Source organism: Abrus precatorius, unplaced genomic scaffold (assembly GCF_003935025.1).
Source record: "Abrus precatorius isolate BTA unplaced genomic scaffold, Abrus_2018 Scaffold10, whole genome shotgun sequence".
In the NCBI taxonomy this organism is placed as follows: Eukaryota; Viridiplantae; Streptophyta; class Magnoliopsida; order Fabales; family Fabaceae; genus Abrus; species Abrus precatorius.
Window position 1 is genome coordinate 34,457,823 of NW_020874292.1, and position 17,987 is coordinate 34,475,809.

Consider the following 17,987-nt stretch of genomic DNA (forward strand, 5'->3'; position numbering starts at 1 on the left):
AAAGGGAAGACTCGGGTGCGGATTTATAGGCATAGGTTGGGGGTGGGTGGAGTGCAATAAATGACTGAAAAGCCCCTGTGATGCAAGATCTGAGTTAGATTCATCATTCATCCACTTCCCACGCTTATGCCACGTGGACGGCTGAGATTCTATCTCAGGTGAATCTCAGCCGTGTAGATGATCAAGGACACGGTGTCGTCGGTGGGTGAGAGGAGCAGTGAATGAGAGATAAAAATGTCATGGCCACCACAACGCGCTTCCATGTGGACCCCATTACTTAAGAGTTATTTACTTCATTTTTTTTTTAATTTTTATTTAATCATTAAAATATTATGGTACAAATCTTATTATAAAACTAATAATGTTTTACATGTCTTTAAGCACTAACATTTTGATTACCTACCCCCAAACACAACCATGGTACTTGTTGTCGTTGTGGTGGTGGTGGTTGGTTTTATGGTTTTTGACTCTTATGGTCCCAATCTGGATTGATATGAATTGGATATTGGGACAGTGAGAATTCCAGTTTTTTCTCTTTCAATTCCGTGTAGACAAATGCTATTCTCTCCCTAATTTGATTTTCTTCTTATTTTATGCGCGTGACAACTTTTAGTAGGCAGTGATCAACTTCTTTTATTCATGCTTTGATTTTGCATAGCTGCGTTTTAATTGGAGAGGGAGTTGTTAATTTGTGTATAAATTTTAGTAAATAGTGGAGTTTAAATTTGTTACATATATGATGGATATAATATAAAAAAATCCTTGTATTGCACGTGCTATTAAATAGTTAGTGTACATGAGATTTAACAGGCTGCTTTTATAAAGGGTTATTTTTATATTTGCACACTCACTAAATAAGTGTGAAGTAGGTGAGATAAGACCCAAAAAAAATGTGATAGATAGTGTGATAAAAAATAATATTAAATTTAAAAGTAAGTGTGAGAATGTAATTATTTTGTAATTTACAAATAATAAGAAGTTAGACCCACTTTATTAATACGTTTGAGATAACTTTTAATGAAAAATCAGACAAAAAGGGTAGTAAACTGGTAAAGAATGAAAAACACAAGAAATAAATTTTAAAAGACTATATTGAGAATAAATAAACTAAATTATCTATACTTTTGAATTGGTAAGTAAATATAGAACCTGGTTGTGCAAATTAGAATTATACATGAGTGAGTTATGAATTTGTAAAATAAAAAACAATAATCATTCAAATTTTATCATTAAAACATTAAACAAAATAATGTTAGTTAAATTAGGTTAAATTAAAAGTTTGATCCTTACATTAGGTTAGTTTGTAGCGTTTTTTTAAAAGGGATTTTCTCTTCTAACTGTGATATTCTGTTGTTTGTTCTAAAAGTTCAACTTGTAATATCATTTTCTCATGACACGTATACATTAATTCTTTAAAGAATATTCTTCTGATTTTATTTTATTTTTTTTACTTTTTCGATAGTGTGTATCTGAAATTTTTTGAATTGTTTAAATGTTGATCTTCTGATATACTTTCAATGACGTACTCTTATTCTCATTAAGATACAAGGATACAGAGACGCTTGAGGAGATCTATAAAGCATTTTATAAGATAAGTTTGAAAATTTTGTCATTTAATAAACACATAAATATTAAAAAAATTATGTAAAAGTGTTGACTCGCCAAGGAAAAATGCTTGCCTTTCTCATTTGAAAACATGTTGTAAAAACATGCAAAGTTATGATATTATACTACCCCTAATATTATATTATACTATACCCCTCGAAAAGATGTTGTTCTTTAATGTTATGCTGTCAAAAAAATTAGTTTAACATTAAGTTTATTGTTACACGTAACATAGTTATGAAATTGGTTAAAATTAGTTTTAGTTACAAGTTATAAAAATAATTAAAATAGTCTTGACAAGAACTCGCAATCTAACTATCTTAAGGCTTTGGATCAGATGTAATATCTAAATCAGTTTGTATAATTTGTTTGTAATCGAATGAAAATCTTTGTAATGATTTAGTCAAAATAATTAAAAAAATTAAACATAACCCTGAGGTTGTTGTAAGTGAATCGATTTATATTTTTTTTTTCTGTTATCCTTTATATTATCTGAATAAACTTAGTATTTTTAAAGTAATGTCTTTTTTAATTAACGAAAGTTGGTTTGAGTAGTAAAGTCTTGATATTGCTAAAAAAAAGTCTCGCGTTTGAACTTTTGCGAGTTGTGAGTGATGCCTTTTTTAAAATATATCATTTGATTGACTTGTTTGTGGACCGACAATAATTGAACAATATTTTTTTATATATAAATTTATTTTAAAAAAAAGAAAACTTATTCAATCTTTTCTCTTTTTTCTTATCTCACTTTTATTTATGAAAAAAAAAATTAAAGAGTAAAGATTCTAATTCATCCTTTTAAAATGATCTCTTTACATAACTGATGAGTAAAAAAAGTTGTCATGAGATATTATGTCTTAGTTTTATATTTGACATGCTCTTCTCCTTTAAAAGATATGTGTATTTGTATGACTTATTACACAATGTCACACCTACAAATTATAAGATTTTTAGAAGCAACATATTTGTATGACTTTTTCTCAAAACAAACCATTGACAGTAATTATTGAATTCCTTAATCCTTACTTTTATTAAATTGTTTCGTTGATAGTAATTTCTTCCATGTTAATATTTGGTGGAGGATTCTTAAAGATTCACAAAAAGAATGACTTTTGAGTTTTTCTCATTTTATAGGCAGGAGAAATGCTCTTTTAACAAAACTCATAGTTTTTAAATGTGAATTATATTATACTTAATTTCATAACTTTAAACATGTGATTTACAGCCTAAAAGCAATGAATGTTTCAATAAAAAAAAATATTTTAACTTTTATACTCACCGTTTAAGACATTTTTAATTAATTTCACAGTAATTAAAATATTAGCATCCTCTATATTTTTAAGGATCCAAACAAAGTGACAACTCGTTAAATTAAAGTTTAGAATATTTAATTATGTGAAGATTTTTTTTTACTAGTATAGTGTATTTCTTTACTCTTTAAGATATAATTTCTTTACCGACTTTATTTTTTTAAAAAAAAATTCATAAAAATTATTAAAAAGTTGGTCGACATGAGATCATTATTTTGTCTTTTCAATATTGTATAACTAAATAAAAGACTATCATCCACCGTTAAGCCAAGACTAAAATATAGAAAATACTATTAAATTACTGCCTTTGGTCTGGAACTTTATTTTCTTTTCTTTTAGACGTGTGTTGTGTCGAAAGAAAATAATTTACTGAACTTGAAAATATAGAATGTACTTAAGCTTTTGCTAAAATGTACTTAGTAATTATTAAGGGGAGTTCGTTCATATGATTCAAGTAGCTAAAGACAATTTATGAATTTGGTTTGCATCTAATTATTTTTATTAACAAATAATTTATAATCCATTTATAAAAATCACATGCAAATTGTGCTTAGAAAAAAGGTTTTGACAGAAAATACTATATTTTTATGGTATCAACATCTCATGAGATCAGCATCAATTATTCTGAACCTCTCTTATGACTTGCATGCATGCGTTCACTAATCAACGAATTTCGTTTTTCATTTTTGTTCGAAACACATTTAGTAGGAAACATTTTCTTACAATTAGTTTATGATGCCACCAAACACAGGAAGTAAGTAGGGAAGACATATTCAAAGGGAAACACAACGATGATTGGTTGATTATTATATGGAACAAAGAAGAGGGTAGGTGGGTTACGTTGCAACATCCTCTTCATACCAAACACAGTGAAAAGGACAATAATATTATGAATTCCAACGTACTTTAATTTATAATTATATATAAACAATGATGAATTGCAATATCATAAAAGTAATAATGATAGCGTTGTCTAAATAATCTGACAGCAGCCCAATAAAGTGAGGATTCTTTCTCAGTTCTAAGTTCTAAGTCTGAGGTCAAATTAAAGGGCACAGTATGTTGCCCTTACGTGTGTGTCTCTGTAGGATCCTATGGATTTTAGTTTTGTTGTGTTTAGTATTTAAGGTTGAATTTAAGGACGTAATTAAATTATAATGATAAATACTTCTATTTAAATAAAAATTATTTTTTAATTATTTAAATTTATATAAAATTAATATTTTTATTATTTTTTAAAGTGTTTTAATATAATTTTCAACTAAAACTAATTTTTTTCAATATAAGATAAAATTTTAATGTAAAAAATACTGAAAAAATTGCATCAAATAATTTTTAATTTTTGCTTGGTTGCACTTTTAGTCCTCATATTTTAAGCTTATGTGTAATTTTTATTCTTCTAAATTTAATTAATCATATTTAATTTTTTTAATTATTTAAATTAAGTCTCTTATTCAAAAATTTCATCTAACAATTAACAAAATATAATAATTGTGTAATATATCATTTATTTATACAAATTTATAAAACAATTATCTAAAATAATTAAATAAAAATAAGATAGCTTTTATTATAGTTTACATATTTTTATTTAAATATTTAATACGTGTTTTGTTACTAAATTAGATAAATTAATAACACGTTACCACTTCTATTTTATTTTCGTTAATTACTTGATGAAATTTTTAAATAAAAACTTAATTTAAATAATTTAAAGTTTAAAATAATAAATTTGAAAAATTAAAACTAAAGAAACTAAAATAACATGTAGGTTAACTGGATCAAAGAATATATAAAAATAAATAAATAATGATTTTTTATACAAAAATCATAACATTTAGTATTATATATATATATATATATATATATATATATTAAATTTTATAAAATCTTATAATTTTTGCATAATTTTTATTGTATACCCATAAATACTTAAAAAAATTAAAATAATTTTCTAGTTATGATTAATTTAGATACACATAACAATTACATTTAAAAATATAGAAATGATTTTAACTAGTTCTAAACTAAAGGTATACTGACAGTGTCACTGTGAGTTAAGTTTTCACAAATCAGTAAAAGGAGGATAAATAATTTATTTATAAATTAAATGAATTATACTAATTTAAAAAATAAGCAAATTAATAATACATCAATTTTACATCATTTTATATTTTATTTAAAATTATCAAATTAAAAAATATTTATCCATTTCTTTAATAATAAACTCCTAATCATATTTGATTACTTATTTGGTTTAAAGTTAAATAAAAATTTTAATAAAGTTAATTTTAAATTACAAAGAATAAATAAAAAATATATAATAAATTATTTTTTTATATTCAAATGGAAGAATTGAAGCCCTAATTTGCATTGCCTCCAAGCTTATTGGCTGATAAAGTGAGAATTGATGAGAAGGGGCATCAAAACACAGCATGTATGTGAGTACAGCATTTGCAGGTCAAAATAAGTGTTTGGTCATTGTCTTTTCTATGTTGTGACTCGTGGGACCAAGAAGTTATACGAATAAACAAGTTCAATAATTCAATGCCTCCTTTGTTCTAACCGTAATTATTAAATACATCCATCACCCATCTCTTAAATTTGGAGAAAATTTCTGCAGAGAGTGTTATTCGTACGAGTTCAAATATAATCAGTGTAATGGTTCTTAATTATACAAGCAAACCATTATAAAAATTGCTAAACAATTCAATTAGCCTGCAATTTTTTTTTTCATTCCATTGATAAATAATACGAATTTAGAGTGATTAGAATTTCATGTAGGTGAAAGTCCAAAAATGAATCAATGTTATATAAGATACATCTTTCTAAATTATTTGATTTTGTACTCATAAATTTTTATCATTAGTATCTACATAACCTTATGTGAGCTTTATTTTAAAAAATTACTAAACAACTCAATTAGCCTGCAAATTTTTCATTCCATTATGTTGTGGAACTAACATGATTAGCCAACCAGCTTGACATTTACAGAGAATCAATATGCAAGTAAATAACTTTTCCGTCAACCTATTCTTGAAGGATAATCCGCATGATGCACATTAATGGGGAGAAGCTAGATTTCACGATATTTCCGTCAAGTTATTGACTACTGCGTTAACAAATCATTTCTTGCGAATAGGTTTTAATAAATTGGAACCAAAATAAAAATGCAGTGTATATATTAATTAAAGTGAGGTGGGCATACACACGTATAAGGAGGTTGCAAATGCCTACAGTGTTGGAGATAAAATCTTTGTTTCACTAAAGAGAAGGAAAAAAATAATGAGAGGGGGGCTAATAATCTGAGAAGTATAACTATGTAAACAATGAAACAAATCCTTTAGAAACAATAAGAAGCACATCAAATGTGTTGAACAGCCAAATGAAATTATGGTACCATCAACACAAGTGCATCACAATTACCCGCTGACAATTCTAGGTCACGAAACCCATTTCCAGTCAACTTTAATGCCAGAAATGTGGGAAATTCTGTCCCAAATTTGAGGATGCTTCTTCTTGCACAGTTTTCCCAACAAAGGAGAGCGATTGATTTCGAGTTTTATCAGAGAGGGAGGCAATCTTTCCCCCACCATATTGTTCAGTTTGGGGCAGTCTCTAATACTTAAAACTTGAAGGGAGGTGAGATGGAGAAGGCTGTTGCAATCCATCGTCTCCATAGTTTCAAAGTCCTCCAGTTCTAGAGTGGCAAGAGAGGGAAGCTGAGGCAACAAACCCTCCCTTAAGAATGAATTGGCACCACCAATGGTTAAATTAGTGAGACCCTGGTGCACACCTATTAATGATAGGCACATCAATAGATTCTCGCAATTCACAATACCAAGTGTTGCCAAGTTGGCCGGAAGACCCCCTTCAGAAAACGAATCAATGTTAGGGCAATCTCTCATTGAAAGAGAATTTAACCGAGGGAGTAGAGTATTCATGTGAGAAGGTAATGACTTCAACATATGGCAGTCCTCGAGATAAAACCCAGTCAGTTTGGGTGCATCCAATCCTTCTGTTGGGAACCCCACAAAATTAGGGCAGCTATAAATGTCGAGACTCTCTAGAATAGATGCCTTCGACTGTACTGGTGGCATTGAAAAAGATTGCAAAGTTAAACACCCTCTAATTTCCAGACACATGAGATTGGGAAAGGCCTCCAATGAGAAAGATGCGAGTGAATCGCAGCTGTCAATTATTGTTAACGACTCTAACAAGCTATGTTGATTTGGGACATGTACATTTCTACAGTTTTCGATTGTGAGGTTCTTCAAACATTTTGGTAAACAATCACTTGAAATTGCCAAGGCACAGGAACAATTTGAGATGCTTAAAGATTGTAAACAAGTTGGTTGGGCGCTGGTGATGACCCCAATCACGGACTCCACCAGCTCCAGTCCTTCAACGAATAAAGACTGTAATAAAATAGGAAACTCTTGCAATCTTACTCCATTGCTACCAGATATCCTTAACTCCTGTAATGAAGGAGTCTGCTTAAGAGAAGAAACAAGCAGCTCACATTCTCCAATTCGAAGAACTTCCAAAGCAAGAAATTGATTGGGCAGATTTGTTAATTTGGGACAACTTTGTATATCAAGTCTTTTCAATAGAGGAAGTTGATGAGGCAGATCTCCCCTTAAGCCAGGACAATCAATTATTTTTAAGGCCTCAAGTTGAGGAAATGCATAGGATTCAGATGAATGCCACACCTCCCAACAAGACATTCCATCGAATCTTAGTTTCACTAACGACGGAAACGGTGTTTCTAGAGAAGAAACATCGTTACCGTTCTTGTAAAACTCATCACCAATTCTCTCCAACATATCAAAATATGAAATCAACAAGGACTTGAGATGTGGTAGTTGTCCAAGTGAAGGAAGGAAACAACAATTCCTACAAGATGCAAGAGTTACATGAGTCATCTTGTGGTAAGAAGAATGCCCTACCCAATCTGAAAATCTTGTACCCCTATACCCAACGATTTCAAGTGCTTCTAGGCCTTTGTGAGGTTGTAACTTGTCAAATATTTCTCCTTCAATGTGGGAGGATGTATTCATATCCCTATCCCGAGACCAGTCTAAGGTCAAACATTTTATGTGTGTCTTATTCTTTATCCTTGCTTCCTCTGCTTCGCTACTATTAGTAACATTCTCCAATTTCATGAGTTGTAGGAATTGATGGAGATCAGAGAGTTCTCCTAATTCCTTGATCCCATTCTCTTCATGCTTGCCCACAACGAAGTCACTTAAATACTGCAGATGTTTTAGTTTGCTCATTCCCCGAGGCATCTCTTTTAGTTTTGTACCCGTGACATCAAGATGTCGCAAATTCACAAGATTTTGCATACCACTTGGCAACATAGTTAGACAATCACAAGAAGACAGCTTCAGTGTTTGTAAATTGTACAATTTGCTCAATGATGTTGGCAATGTTTCGATACTTGTATCAGAGAGATCCAAGTAACGAAGATGGATCAATTCACCTATTTGATCAGGTAATACCCGAAATTCTCGACAATTGTTGAATGACAAAACTCTTAGGTATTTAAACTTTGATAATATGATCAAAATGGCACGCTCAAAGGGGAGCGAAGGACGTGAGAATTGGACTTGCAAAAATGTTCTCAAAGATTTTAATTCATCAATAGCATCGAAAGTTTTTGAAATTGAATGAGTCAACGTTCCATACGACAGATGACGAGTAAGAGTCTTACTCTTGTCAAACATCCCAAGTTCTTCTGACCAAAAATAGAATTCCCCAGCAACAGATATGGCCAAGTCATGCATCAGGTCATGCATTACAAAATACCCATAATCAGTTCTGAGCTTTTTAAGAAAAGATCGAGAAGTGAAATCAGCAAAACACTCGTAACCAACTTTTTCCAACGTCTCTCCTCTCTTTGGTGATCGCAGAAGATCTTCCCCCATCCACAGGGGGATTAGTTCATCTTCATAAAATCGATAATCCTTGGGGAACAACGCAAAATAAGCGAAACAACGTTTTAGATGTGGAGGGAGATGGTAATAACTTATTTTCAGAGCTGGAATAATTTTACTATCTTCCATTGGAATTCCCCAAAGGTCACTTGTCAATACAGTCTTCCAATTCCCTGCATCATGTTTTGTTTGCAATAGACTACCAAGGGTTTCTGCAGCCAAAGGCAATCCTCGACACCTCTTGACAATGTCTTTACCAATTCTTTCTAGATTTGAATCGCCACCAGATTCTGGAAAACGGGCATGCTTTGCAAACACTGACCAACAATATTCATCCGACAACTCATGTAGAGGGTACGGTGGAACAGTTTGGACTATTGAAGCAACCTTTTCAAGTCGAGTTGTCACAAGAATTTTACTTCCTTTAGTCCCGTATTGAAAAGGCTTTTTAAAACTATTCCAACCGTGTTGATCAATGTTCCAAACATCATCCAAAACAACCAAAAACCTCTTCCCTGACAACTTTTCCTTCAAATCAAGTTGAAGTAAATTTAAATCCTTTGCATCACAAGCATCACGAGTAACCGCCGCTATGACAGCCTTTGTAATGTTAAAAACATCAGATTCTTCAGAAACACAAACCCATGCTTTCAAATCAAACTTCCCCATCAAATTCTCATCATTGTACAACCACTGGACTAAAGTGGTTTTTCCAACTCCACCCATGCCCACAATAGGAATCACACAAACATTTTCTTCACTACTCACGTCTAACAGCAGCTTTTTCATGTTCTCCTTATCTTGATCCCTTCCATAAATATCAGATCCAGATCCAGGTCCTTCTGGCAAAGATGTTGTTTTTCTCCATGAGAAGTTCTCACTCGGAATCTCTTTCAAACCAAGAGTATCTTTGAACTTAACAAGATACTCTAATCTGCTAGTGATGACTTCTATTTCACTCACCACCTTTCTATCTCCCAAATTGAGAAAGCGAGAGAAATAGGCATTTACCTCCTTGTGAGTGGCAGCTTCAGTAGAGAGACGATCCAACAAGTCATCAGCCACATAAACAGCATCTCTGAGATCATGAAGCCACTTCTTCACAGCATGATCGTTGATTTGTTTGTGTTCAGCATCATTAAGCACAGCCTCAACAGCATAAAGGGTAGTTTTCAATCTTTCAACTAACTTGTGGTCAAGCTTCTTGCCTCGGATCAAGCTTGCAACTTCAGGTGAAAGAAGCCGATCAAAGACAACGTTAACAAAGCCGGAGAGAAAAGCTCCACCCACAAGTGCTCCTGCCATGATGAATCAGAGGACACACAAAATGCTTCAAACTTTGTACCGAACACAGTTTTTTTCCAAAAGTATAAATATTGCAAGAGAAATATAGGAAAATAAATATAAAAGAAAAATGCTGACCAAGTATATTAAAGAAGGCTTTTTGTATTTAAATAATATTTTTTTAAAACAAATTCTTAAAATATGATTTTAAAAAAATTAATTCCCTGGGTCTCAGGTCTTTTTTCACGAAGTCAATATTAGTATCGGACGTATATCAACAATAATAATTTTTTAATATTATTTTAGAAGTGTATCATCTTATAAGTGGCTTCACATTAACAACACAGATTCATAAGATTTTTGACGGTGACAATTGAGACACTTGTCATAATTATAAGTATTATTTGAGATGAGACGATAAATCTATCGGGGATCGTATTACATCAGCATTATCGGCTAAAATGGGATAATGCTTTGAAAATTTTGTTAAAAAAATTATATAGGTTAGATATATTTTTATTTAGTTTTACATTTTTATTTATTTAAATTTATTAATATTATTAATTTATAAATATTAGTAAAAAATTAATTATTTATTCATGCATATTTAGAAAAATTGTTTTTTTATTATTGAGTAAATTTTTCAATGTGTAATGATACATGTTGATTTTAAAAGTCTGTTATTTTTATTTGGCCGATACAAGTGTAACAATAACACGTGTTTGTTATTGTTTTTATTTATTTAATATTAATTATTTTATTTTTATAATTTATTTTTTAGACTAGTATTAAATATTATGAGACGATAGGCTTTTAAAATAATATTAAAAATAATTATCATTCATATGCGTTTAATACTTATGCTTGTTTGGCCAAAAAAAGATCTCAGACAGATAATTAGTTCTTTTAAATTATATTTTAAAAATTTGTTTTAAAAATATATTATTTAAATAAAAAATTTATTAAAGAAAAAACTTACATTTTTTTTATTTCTTGATAGATATGTTACTTTGATAAAATTTTAATTTATAAATAATATTAATAATATTTAAAATTTAAAGTTTACTTATATTTAAATATTAATTAAAAATGATGGAAAATATTAAAAAAATATAAACCTGCAACGAATAATAAAGTCTTTTGAAAAATTAAATATATATTTTTTAAAAAAAAGTCATGGAAAAGTGAGTTTTGGTGGTGGAAAACGGGTTTATGTATACTTGTTTTTATCTGCTTTTGAAGTCTTGCTCTTTACTCATCCTTTCTTTTCATGGCATTGCTGTTACTAGTATGATATTTTTTTTTAAATAATGATTATCGGCTTAGATAATAAAAACAAAAGATATATTTATATTGATCATTTAATCAAGGTATAAAGAAAGAGGAGGGTTAAAATTACGTATTGATCAAATCTTTTTCTCAATTTCACCAGTCAAATATAAATTAGACCAATATTTCATTTTTATTTATTTATTTATACTTTTATCTTAAAGTTACGAGGTATTTAGATATTTATTTTAAAGAATGCAATTGTTCTACGGCCATAAAGTGGTTGAGAAAAAAAGTTTAGACATTTTAAACAAAATTATATAATATTATTTATGTTGTTGGGCTTTTGAAAACAATCGTAATTTTTTATTAATTTCAGAGTTTTAACATTAATTGAAAAAATTGTCGTTAACTAACACCAATTATGTTATTTACAACTGAAAAAAGTGTTGTTTCTCTTGCTTCTGTCGTCTCTTTTATCTTTCCTACATTTTTTGATGCAATTGTTTTCCATTACAACCAATCCTGTCATTATAATATTAATGACAGAATTAAGCTCAACCCAGTGAATCAAATAAACAATGTGTAATGATAAGATTACATTCTCATTTCATTAATTGGCTTAGCAGACACTAGTGAGCTATAATTTCAGTGTTTTCATCGAACACCTAACATCTCAGATCAAGAAAACATACAATCCACAGTGTCATCATCCTTATTCATTCATCCACGTGCATTATAAGATTACATTAAAAGTTAACACTATATGTAATATACTGTATATCATTGTTTTTATCTTTCATTATTTTTATTATACTTGTTTTTATCTGCTTTTCAAGTCTTGGTCTATCTGATATTACTGTTATAGCATCCTTTCTTATCATGTCTAGTCTTGGGGATGCCATATTCCATCTTTTTAAACTCTTGACAAAAAATAAAAAATAATATATATTTCCAGGGTGAGAGTTTTTTTCTCTCGTAAATATAGTGTATATTGTACTTTACATGAGTTATATTATTTTTTTCAAAATATTAAAAAAATGTACTATATGCAATATTTATATGCGTTTAATGCCTTTTCTGTCAAAATAATTTTTAAAAAAAAATAAATTCTCATTTAAATTTTTTTTTAAAAACTATTTCTTTGTTTAGGACAATTTTGTGTCTGGTCATCACCAAAAGCAGTGCAATACACGTTAAGTATTTGTTGATAACTCGTGACTGTTAAAAATTGCTACTTCAAATTTTTAATATGACACCCTGCAAAAAAATAAAAAGGTTGAAGAATTTATTTATTTAAATTAATGTTTATGAACTTAGGTACGTTTTATTTTAGTATTTATAAAATTAATTTGAAATTAATGAAAGGCATGTGACAATAATACACATACATTTATTAATATTGATATAGAAAAATATTAACCGACATTGATGTAACATGTATCGTATACTCTATGATACTTTTTAAAATTATGATTATCAGCATAGATAATAAAAATAAAAGATATATTTTTTGAAGGTCCTATAATATTTATGAAATTGAGTTTATTTAAATTTTTCCTTGGTTGCATGCCTTTTTTTTTTTTTTTCCATGTGTTATTGTTGATTCTGAAGAGCATGAGAAAATACTAGTAAACTACTGCCTTTGGTCTTGAAGTTTCTTTTCTTTTCTTTTGTACGTATGTTGTATTGAACGAAAATAATTTACTGAACTTAGAAAATATAGAATGTACTTAGGCTTTGCTAAAATTCTCTAGTCATAAAATCATGTATAAAGTTCATTAGATATAAGGACTAGAAAAGTGAAATCTACTTTAATGAATTTTAAATAAGTTTCAAACCTTACTCTTTAATACACAATATGCATTTCCCCTCCTAAAGCTCTCATCTTCAAAACTTGTATTTACATCTCCCTCAATCAACATGCATCTCAATACTTTTTTAATAGACTAATAAAAAGTTTTATATTTTTCAATTTCAGTTCCCCAATCCTTAATTTGAATTGACATGAACGTCGTGTTATTGATCTTTGTATGATTTTTTTTTTCAAGCAACACTCTTTATCCTTAAATAGAATGACTTTCACCCATATCCTATATATATACAAAGAAAAAATACAGTACCATTTTATTTAAATTAGTAATTACTAAGGGGAGTTCGTTTATATGATTCAAGTAGCTAAAGAAAATTTATGATTTTGGTTTGCATCTAATTATTTTTATTCACAAATAATTTATAATCCATTTATAAAAATGGCAAATTGTGCTTAAGAAAAGGTTTTGTCAGAAAGTAATGAAAATTGCATTTTTATGGTATCAATATCTCATGAGAACAGCATCAATTATTCTGAACCTCTCTCATGACTTGCATGTTTACTCTAATTAATTAATTTCATTTTTTATTTTTGTTTTGTTGAAATTGATGAAAATAACATATCTTAAAATTTTACATTGCTAAGGATAAACAAAAAAGTGAAAAAACAAAATTATATAATATATTTTTAATTTTTAATTGACTTTTTTTATAAATGTTTACTTTGTTACTCTAAATTTAAAGAAATTATTATTTTTTAATTATAATAAGATATTAAAGAATATTTATTTTTTAAAATAAATTATTAATTTTATTATTAAAATTAACGGTCATATAAAACATAGAATTCTCTCACATTTCACAGAACACCAAATTATCTAAAAATAATGAGAGGGGTGCTAATAAACTGAGAAGTATAACTATTTAAACAATGAAACAAATCCTTTAGAAACAATAAGAACCACATCAAATGTCTTGAACAGCCAAATGAAATTAAGGTACCATCAACACACGTGCATCACAATTACCCCCTGACAATTCTAGGTCACGAAACCCATTTCCCGTCAACTCGAATGCCAGAAATGTGGGAAATTCTGTCCCAAATTTGAGGATGCTTCTTCTTGCACAGTTTTCCCAACATAGGAGAGTCATAGATTTCGAGTTTTATCAGAGAGGGAGGCAATCTTTCCCCCACCATATTGTTCAGTTTGGGGCAGTATCCAAAACGTAAAACTTGAAGGGAGGTGAGATGGAGAAGGCTGTTGCAATCCATCGTCTCCATAGTTTCAAAGTGCAGCAGTTCTAGAGTGGCAAGAGAGGGAAGCTGAGGCAACAAACCCTCCCTTAAGAATGAATTGGCACCACCAATGCTTAAATCAGTGAGACCCTGGTGCACACCTATTAATGATAGGCACATCAATAGATTCTCGCAATACACAATACCAAGTGTTGCCAAGTTGGCCGGAAGACCCCCTTCAGGAAACGAATCAATGTTAGGGCAATCACTTATTGAAAGAGAATTTAACCGAGGGAGTAGAGTATTCATGTGAGAAGGTAATGACTTCAACATAGGGCAGCCACGAATATAGAGACGCTCAAGAATAGATGCCTTCGACTGTAATGGTGACATTGAAAAAGATTGCAAAGTTAAACACCCTGTAATTTCCAGACGCATAAGATTGGGAAAGGCCTCCAATGAGAGAGATGCGAGTGAATCGCAGCTGTCAGTTATTGTTAACGACTCTAACAAGCTATGTTGATTTGGGACTTGTACATTTCTACATTTTTGGATTCTGAGATTCTTCAAACATTTTGGTAAACAATCACTTGAAATTGTCAAGGCACACGAACAATTTGAGATGCTTAAAGATTGCAAACAAGTTGGTTGGGCGCTGGTGATGACCCCAATCACGGACTCTACCAGCTCCAGTCCTTCAACGAATAAAGACCGTAATAAAATAGGAAACTCTTGCAATCTTACTCCATTGCTACCAGATATACTTAACTCCTGTAATGAAGGAGTCTGCTGAAGGGAAGAAACAAGCAGCTCACACTCTCTAATTTGAAGAACTTCCAAAGCAAGAAATTGCTTGGGCAGATTTGTTAATTTGGGACAACGTTCTATCACGAGTCTTTTCAAGAGAGGAAGTTGATGAGGCAGATCTCCCCTTAAGCCAGGACAATCAATTATTTTTAAGGCCTCCAGTTGAGGAAATGCATAGGATTCAGATGAATGCCACACCTCCCAACAAGACATTCTATGGAATTTTAGTTCCACTAATGACGGAAACGGAGTTTCTAGAGAAGAAACATCATTACCGTTCTTGTAAAACTCATCACCAATATTCTCCAACATATCAAAAAATGCAATCTCCAAGGACTTGAGTTGTGGTAGTTGTCCAAGTGAAGGAAGGGTACAACAGTTGATACAAAAATCAAGTGTTACACTAGTCATCTTGTGGTAAGAAGAATGCCCTACCCAATCTGAAAATCTTGTACCCCTATACCCAACGATTTCAAGTGCTTCTAGGCCTTTGTGAGGTTGTAACTTGTCAAATATTTCTCCTTCAATGTAGGAGGATGTATTCATATCCCTATCCTGAGACCAGTCTAAGGTCAAATATTTTATGTGTGTCTTATCCTTTATCCTTGCTTCCTCTGCTTCTCTACCATTAGTAACATTCTCCAATTTCATGAGCCGTAGGAATCCATGGAGATCAGAGAGTTCTCCTAATTCCTTGATCCCATTCTCTTCATGCTTGCCCACAACGAAGTCACTTAAAAACTGCAGATGTTTTAGTTTGCTCATTCCCCGAGGCATCTCTTTTAGTTCTGTACCCCTAACATCAAGATGTCGCAAATTCACAAGATTTTGCATACCACTTGGCAACATAGTTAGACAATAACAAGAAAACAGCTTCAGTGTTTGTAAATTGTACAATTTGCTCGATGATTCTGGCAATGTTTCGATACTTGTATCAGAGAGATCCAAGTAACGAAGATGGATCAATTCACCTACTTGATCAGGCAATACCCGAAATTCTCGACAATTGTTGAATGACAAAACTCTTAGGTATTTAAACTTGGATAATATGATCAAAATGGCACGCTCAAAGGGGAGCGAAGGACGTGAGAATTGGACTTGCAAAAATGTTCTCAGAGATTTTAATTCATCAATAGCATCGAAAGTTTTTGAGATTGGATGAGTCAACGTTCCATACGACAGATGACGAGTAAGAGTCTTACTCTTGTCAAACATCCCAAGTTCTTCTGACCAAAAATAGAAGTCCCCAGCAACAGATATGGCCAAGTCATGCATCAGGTCATGCATTACAAAATACCCATCATCATTTCCGAGCTCTTTCAGAAAAGATCGAGAAGTCAAATCATCAAAACACTCAGAACCAACTTCTTCCAACGTCTCTCCTTTCTTTGGTGAACGCAGAAGATCTTCTGCCATCCACAGGGGGATTAGTTCATCCTTATAAAATGGATAATCCTTGGGGAACAATGAGAAATAAGCAAAACAAAGTTTTAGATGTGGAGGGAGATGGTAATAACTTATTTTCAGACCTGGAATAATTTTACTATCTTCCACTGGAATTTCCCAAAGTTCACTCCTCAATATGGTTTTCCAATTCCCTGTATCATGTTTTGTCTGCAGTAGACTACCGAGGGTTTCTGCAGCCAAAGGTAATCCTCGACACCTCTTGACAATGTCCTTACCAATTCTTTCCAGACTTAAATCACCACCAGATTCTGGAAAACGGGAATGCTTTGCAAACACTGACCAACAATATTCATCCGACAACTCATGTAGAGGGTACGGTGGAACAGTTTGGACAATTGAAGCAACCTTTTCAAGTCGAGTTGTCACAAGAATTTTACTTCCTTTAATCCCGTATTGAAAAGGCTTTTTAAAACTATTCCAACCGTGTTGATCAATGTTCCAAACATCATCCAAAACAACTAAAAACCTCTTTCCCGACAACATTTCCTTCAAACCAAGTTGAAGTAAATTTAAATCCTTTGCATCGCAAGTAGCACCAACCGCTGCTGTGACATTCTTTGTAATGTTAACAACATTAGATTCTTCAGAAACACAGACCCATGCTTTCAAATCAAACTTCCCCATCAAATTCTCATCATTGTACAACCACTGGACTAAAGTGGTTTTTCCAACTCCCCCCATGCCCACGATAGGGATCACACAAACATTTTCTTCACTAGTCACGTCTAACAGCAGCTTTTTCATGTTCTCCTTATCTTGATCCCTTCCATAAATATCAGATCCAGATCCTTGTAGCAAAGACGTTGATGGAGTTCTCCATGAGAAGTTCTCACTTGGAATCTCTTTCAAACCAAGAGTATCTTTGAAGTTAACAAGATACTCTAACCTGCTAGTGATGTCTTCTATTTCACTCACCACCTTTCTATCTCGCAAATTGAGAAAGCGAGAGAAATAGTTACTTACCTCCCTGTGAGTGGCAGCTTCACTAGAGAGACGATCGAACAAGTCATCAGCCACATAAACAGCATCTCTGAGATCATGAAGCCACTCTTTCACAGCATCATCGTTGACTTGTTTGCGCTCAGCATCATTAAGCACAGCCTCAACAACACGTAGAACAGTCTTCAACCTTTCAACTAACTTATGGTCAAGCCTCTTGCCACGGATCAAGCTTGCAACTTCAGGTGAAAGAAGCCGATCAAAGACAACGTTAACAAAGCCAGAGAGAAAAGCTCCACCCACAAGTGCTCCTGCCAT

The 17,987-nt window shown here is 31.4% G+C and overlaps 2 protein-coding genes across 2 annotated transcripts; both read right to left on the bottom strand.

The window, feature by feature from the left end:
- Positions 1 to 6,088: 6,088 nt before the first annotated feature.
- On the bottom strand, positions 6,089 to 10,253 carry LOC113853040 (putative disease resistance protein At3g14460). The gene has a single exon (XM_027483481.1). It carries the CDS (start codon positions 10,157 to 10,159, stop codon positions 6,359 to 6,361), a length of 3,801 nt encoding a protein of 1,266 aa, XP_027339282.1. The 5' UTR covers positions 10,160 to 10,253; the 3' UTR covers positions 6,089 to 6,358.
- A 4,011-nt stretch (positions 10,254 to 14,264) lies between these two features.
- Positions 14,265 to 17,987, bottom strand: LOC113852349 (putative disease resistance RPP13-like protein 1). Its single transcript, XM_027482576.1, has one exon. The coding sequence runs from the start codon at positions 17,985 to 17,987 to the stop codon at positions 14,265 to 14,267; it is 3,723 nt and encodes a 1,240-aa protein (XP_027338377.1).

Coding starts and splice junctions, on each gene's coding strand:
- LOC113852349 (XM_027482576.1), bottom strand. CDS start 17,987: ATGGCAGGAGCACTTGTGGGTGGAGCTTTTCTCTCTGGCTTTGTTAAC.
- LOC113853040 (XM_027483481.1), bottom strand. CDS start 10,159: ATGGCAGGAGCACTTGTGGGTGGAGCTTTTCTCTCCGGCTTTGTTAAC.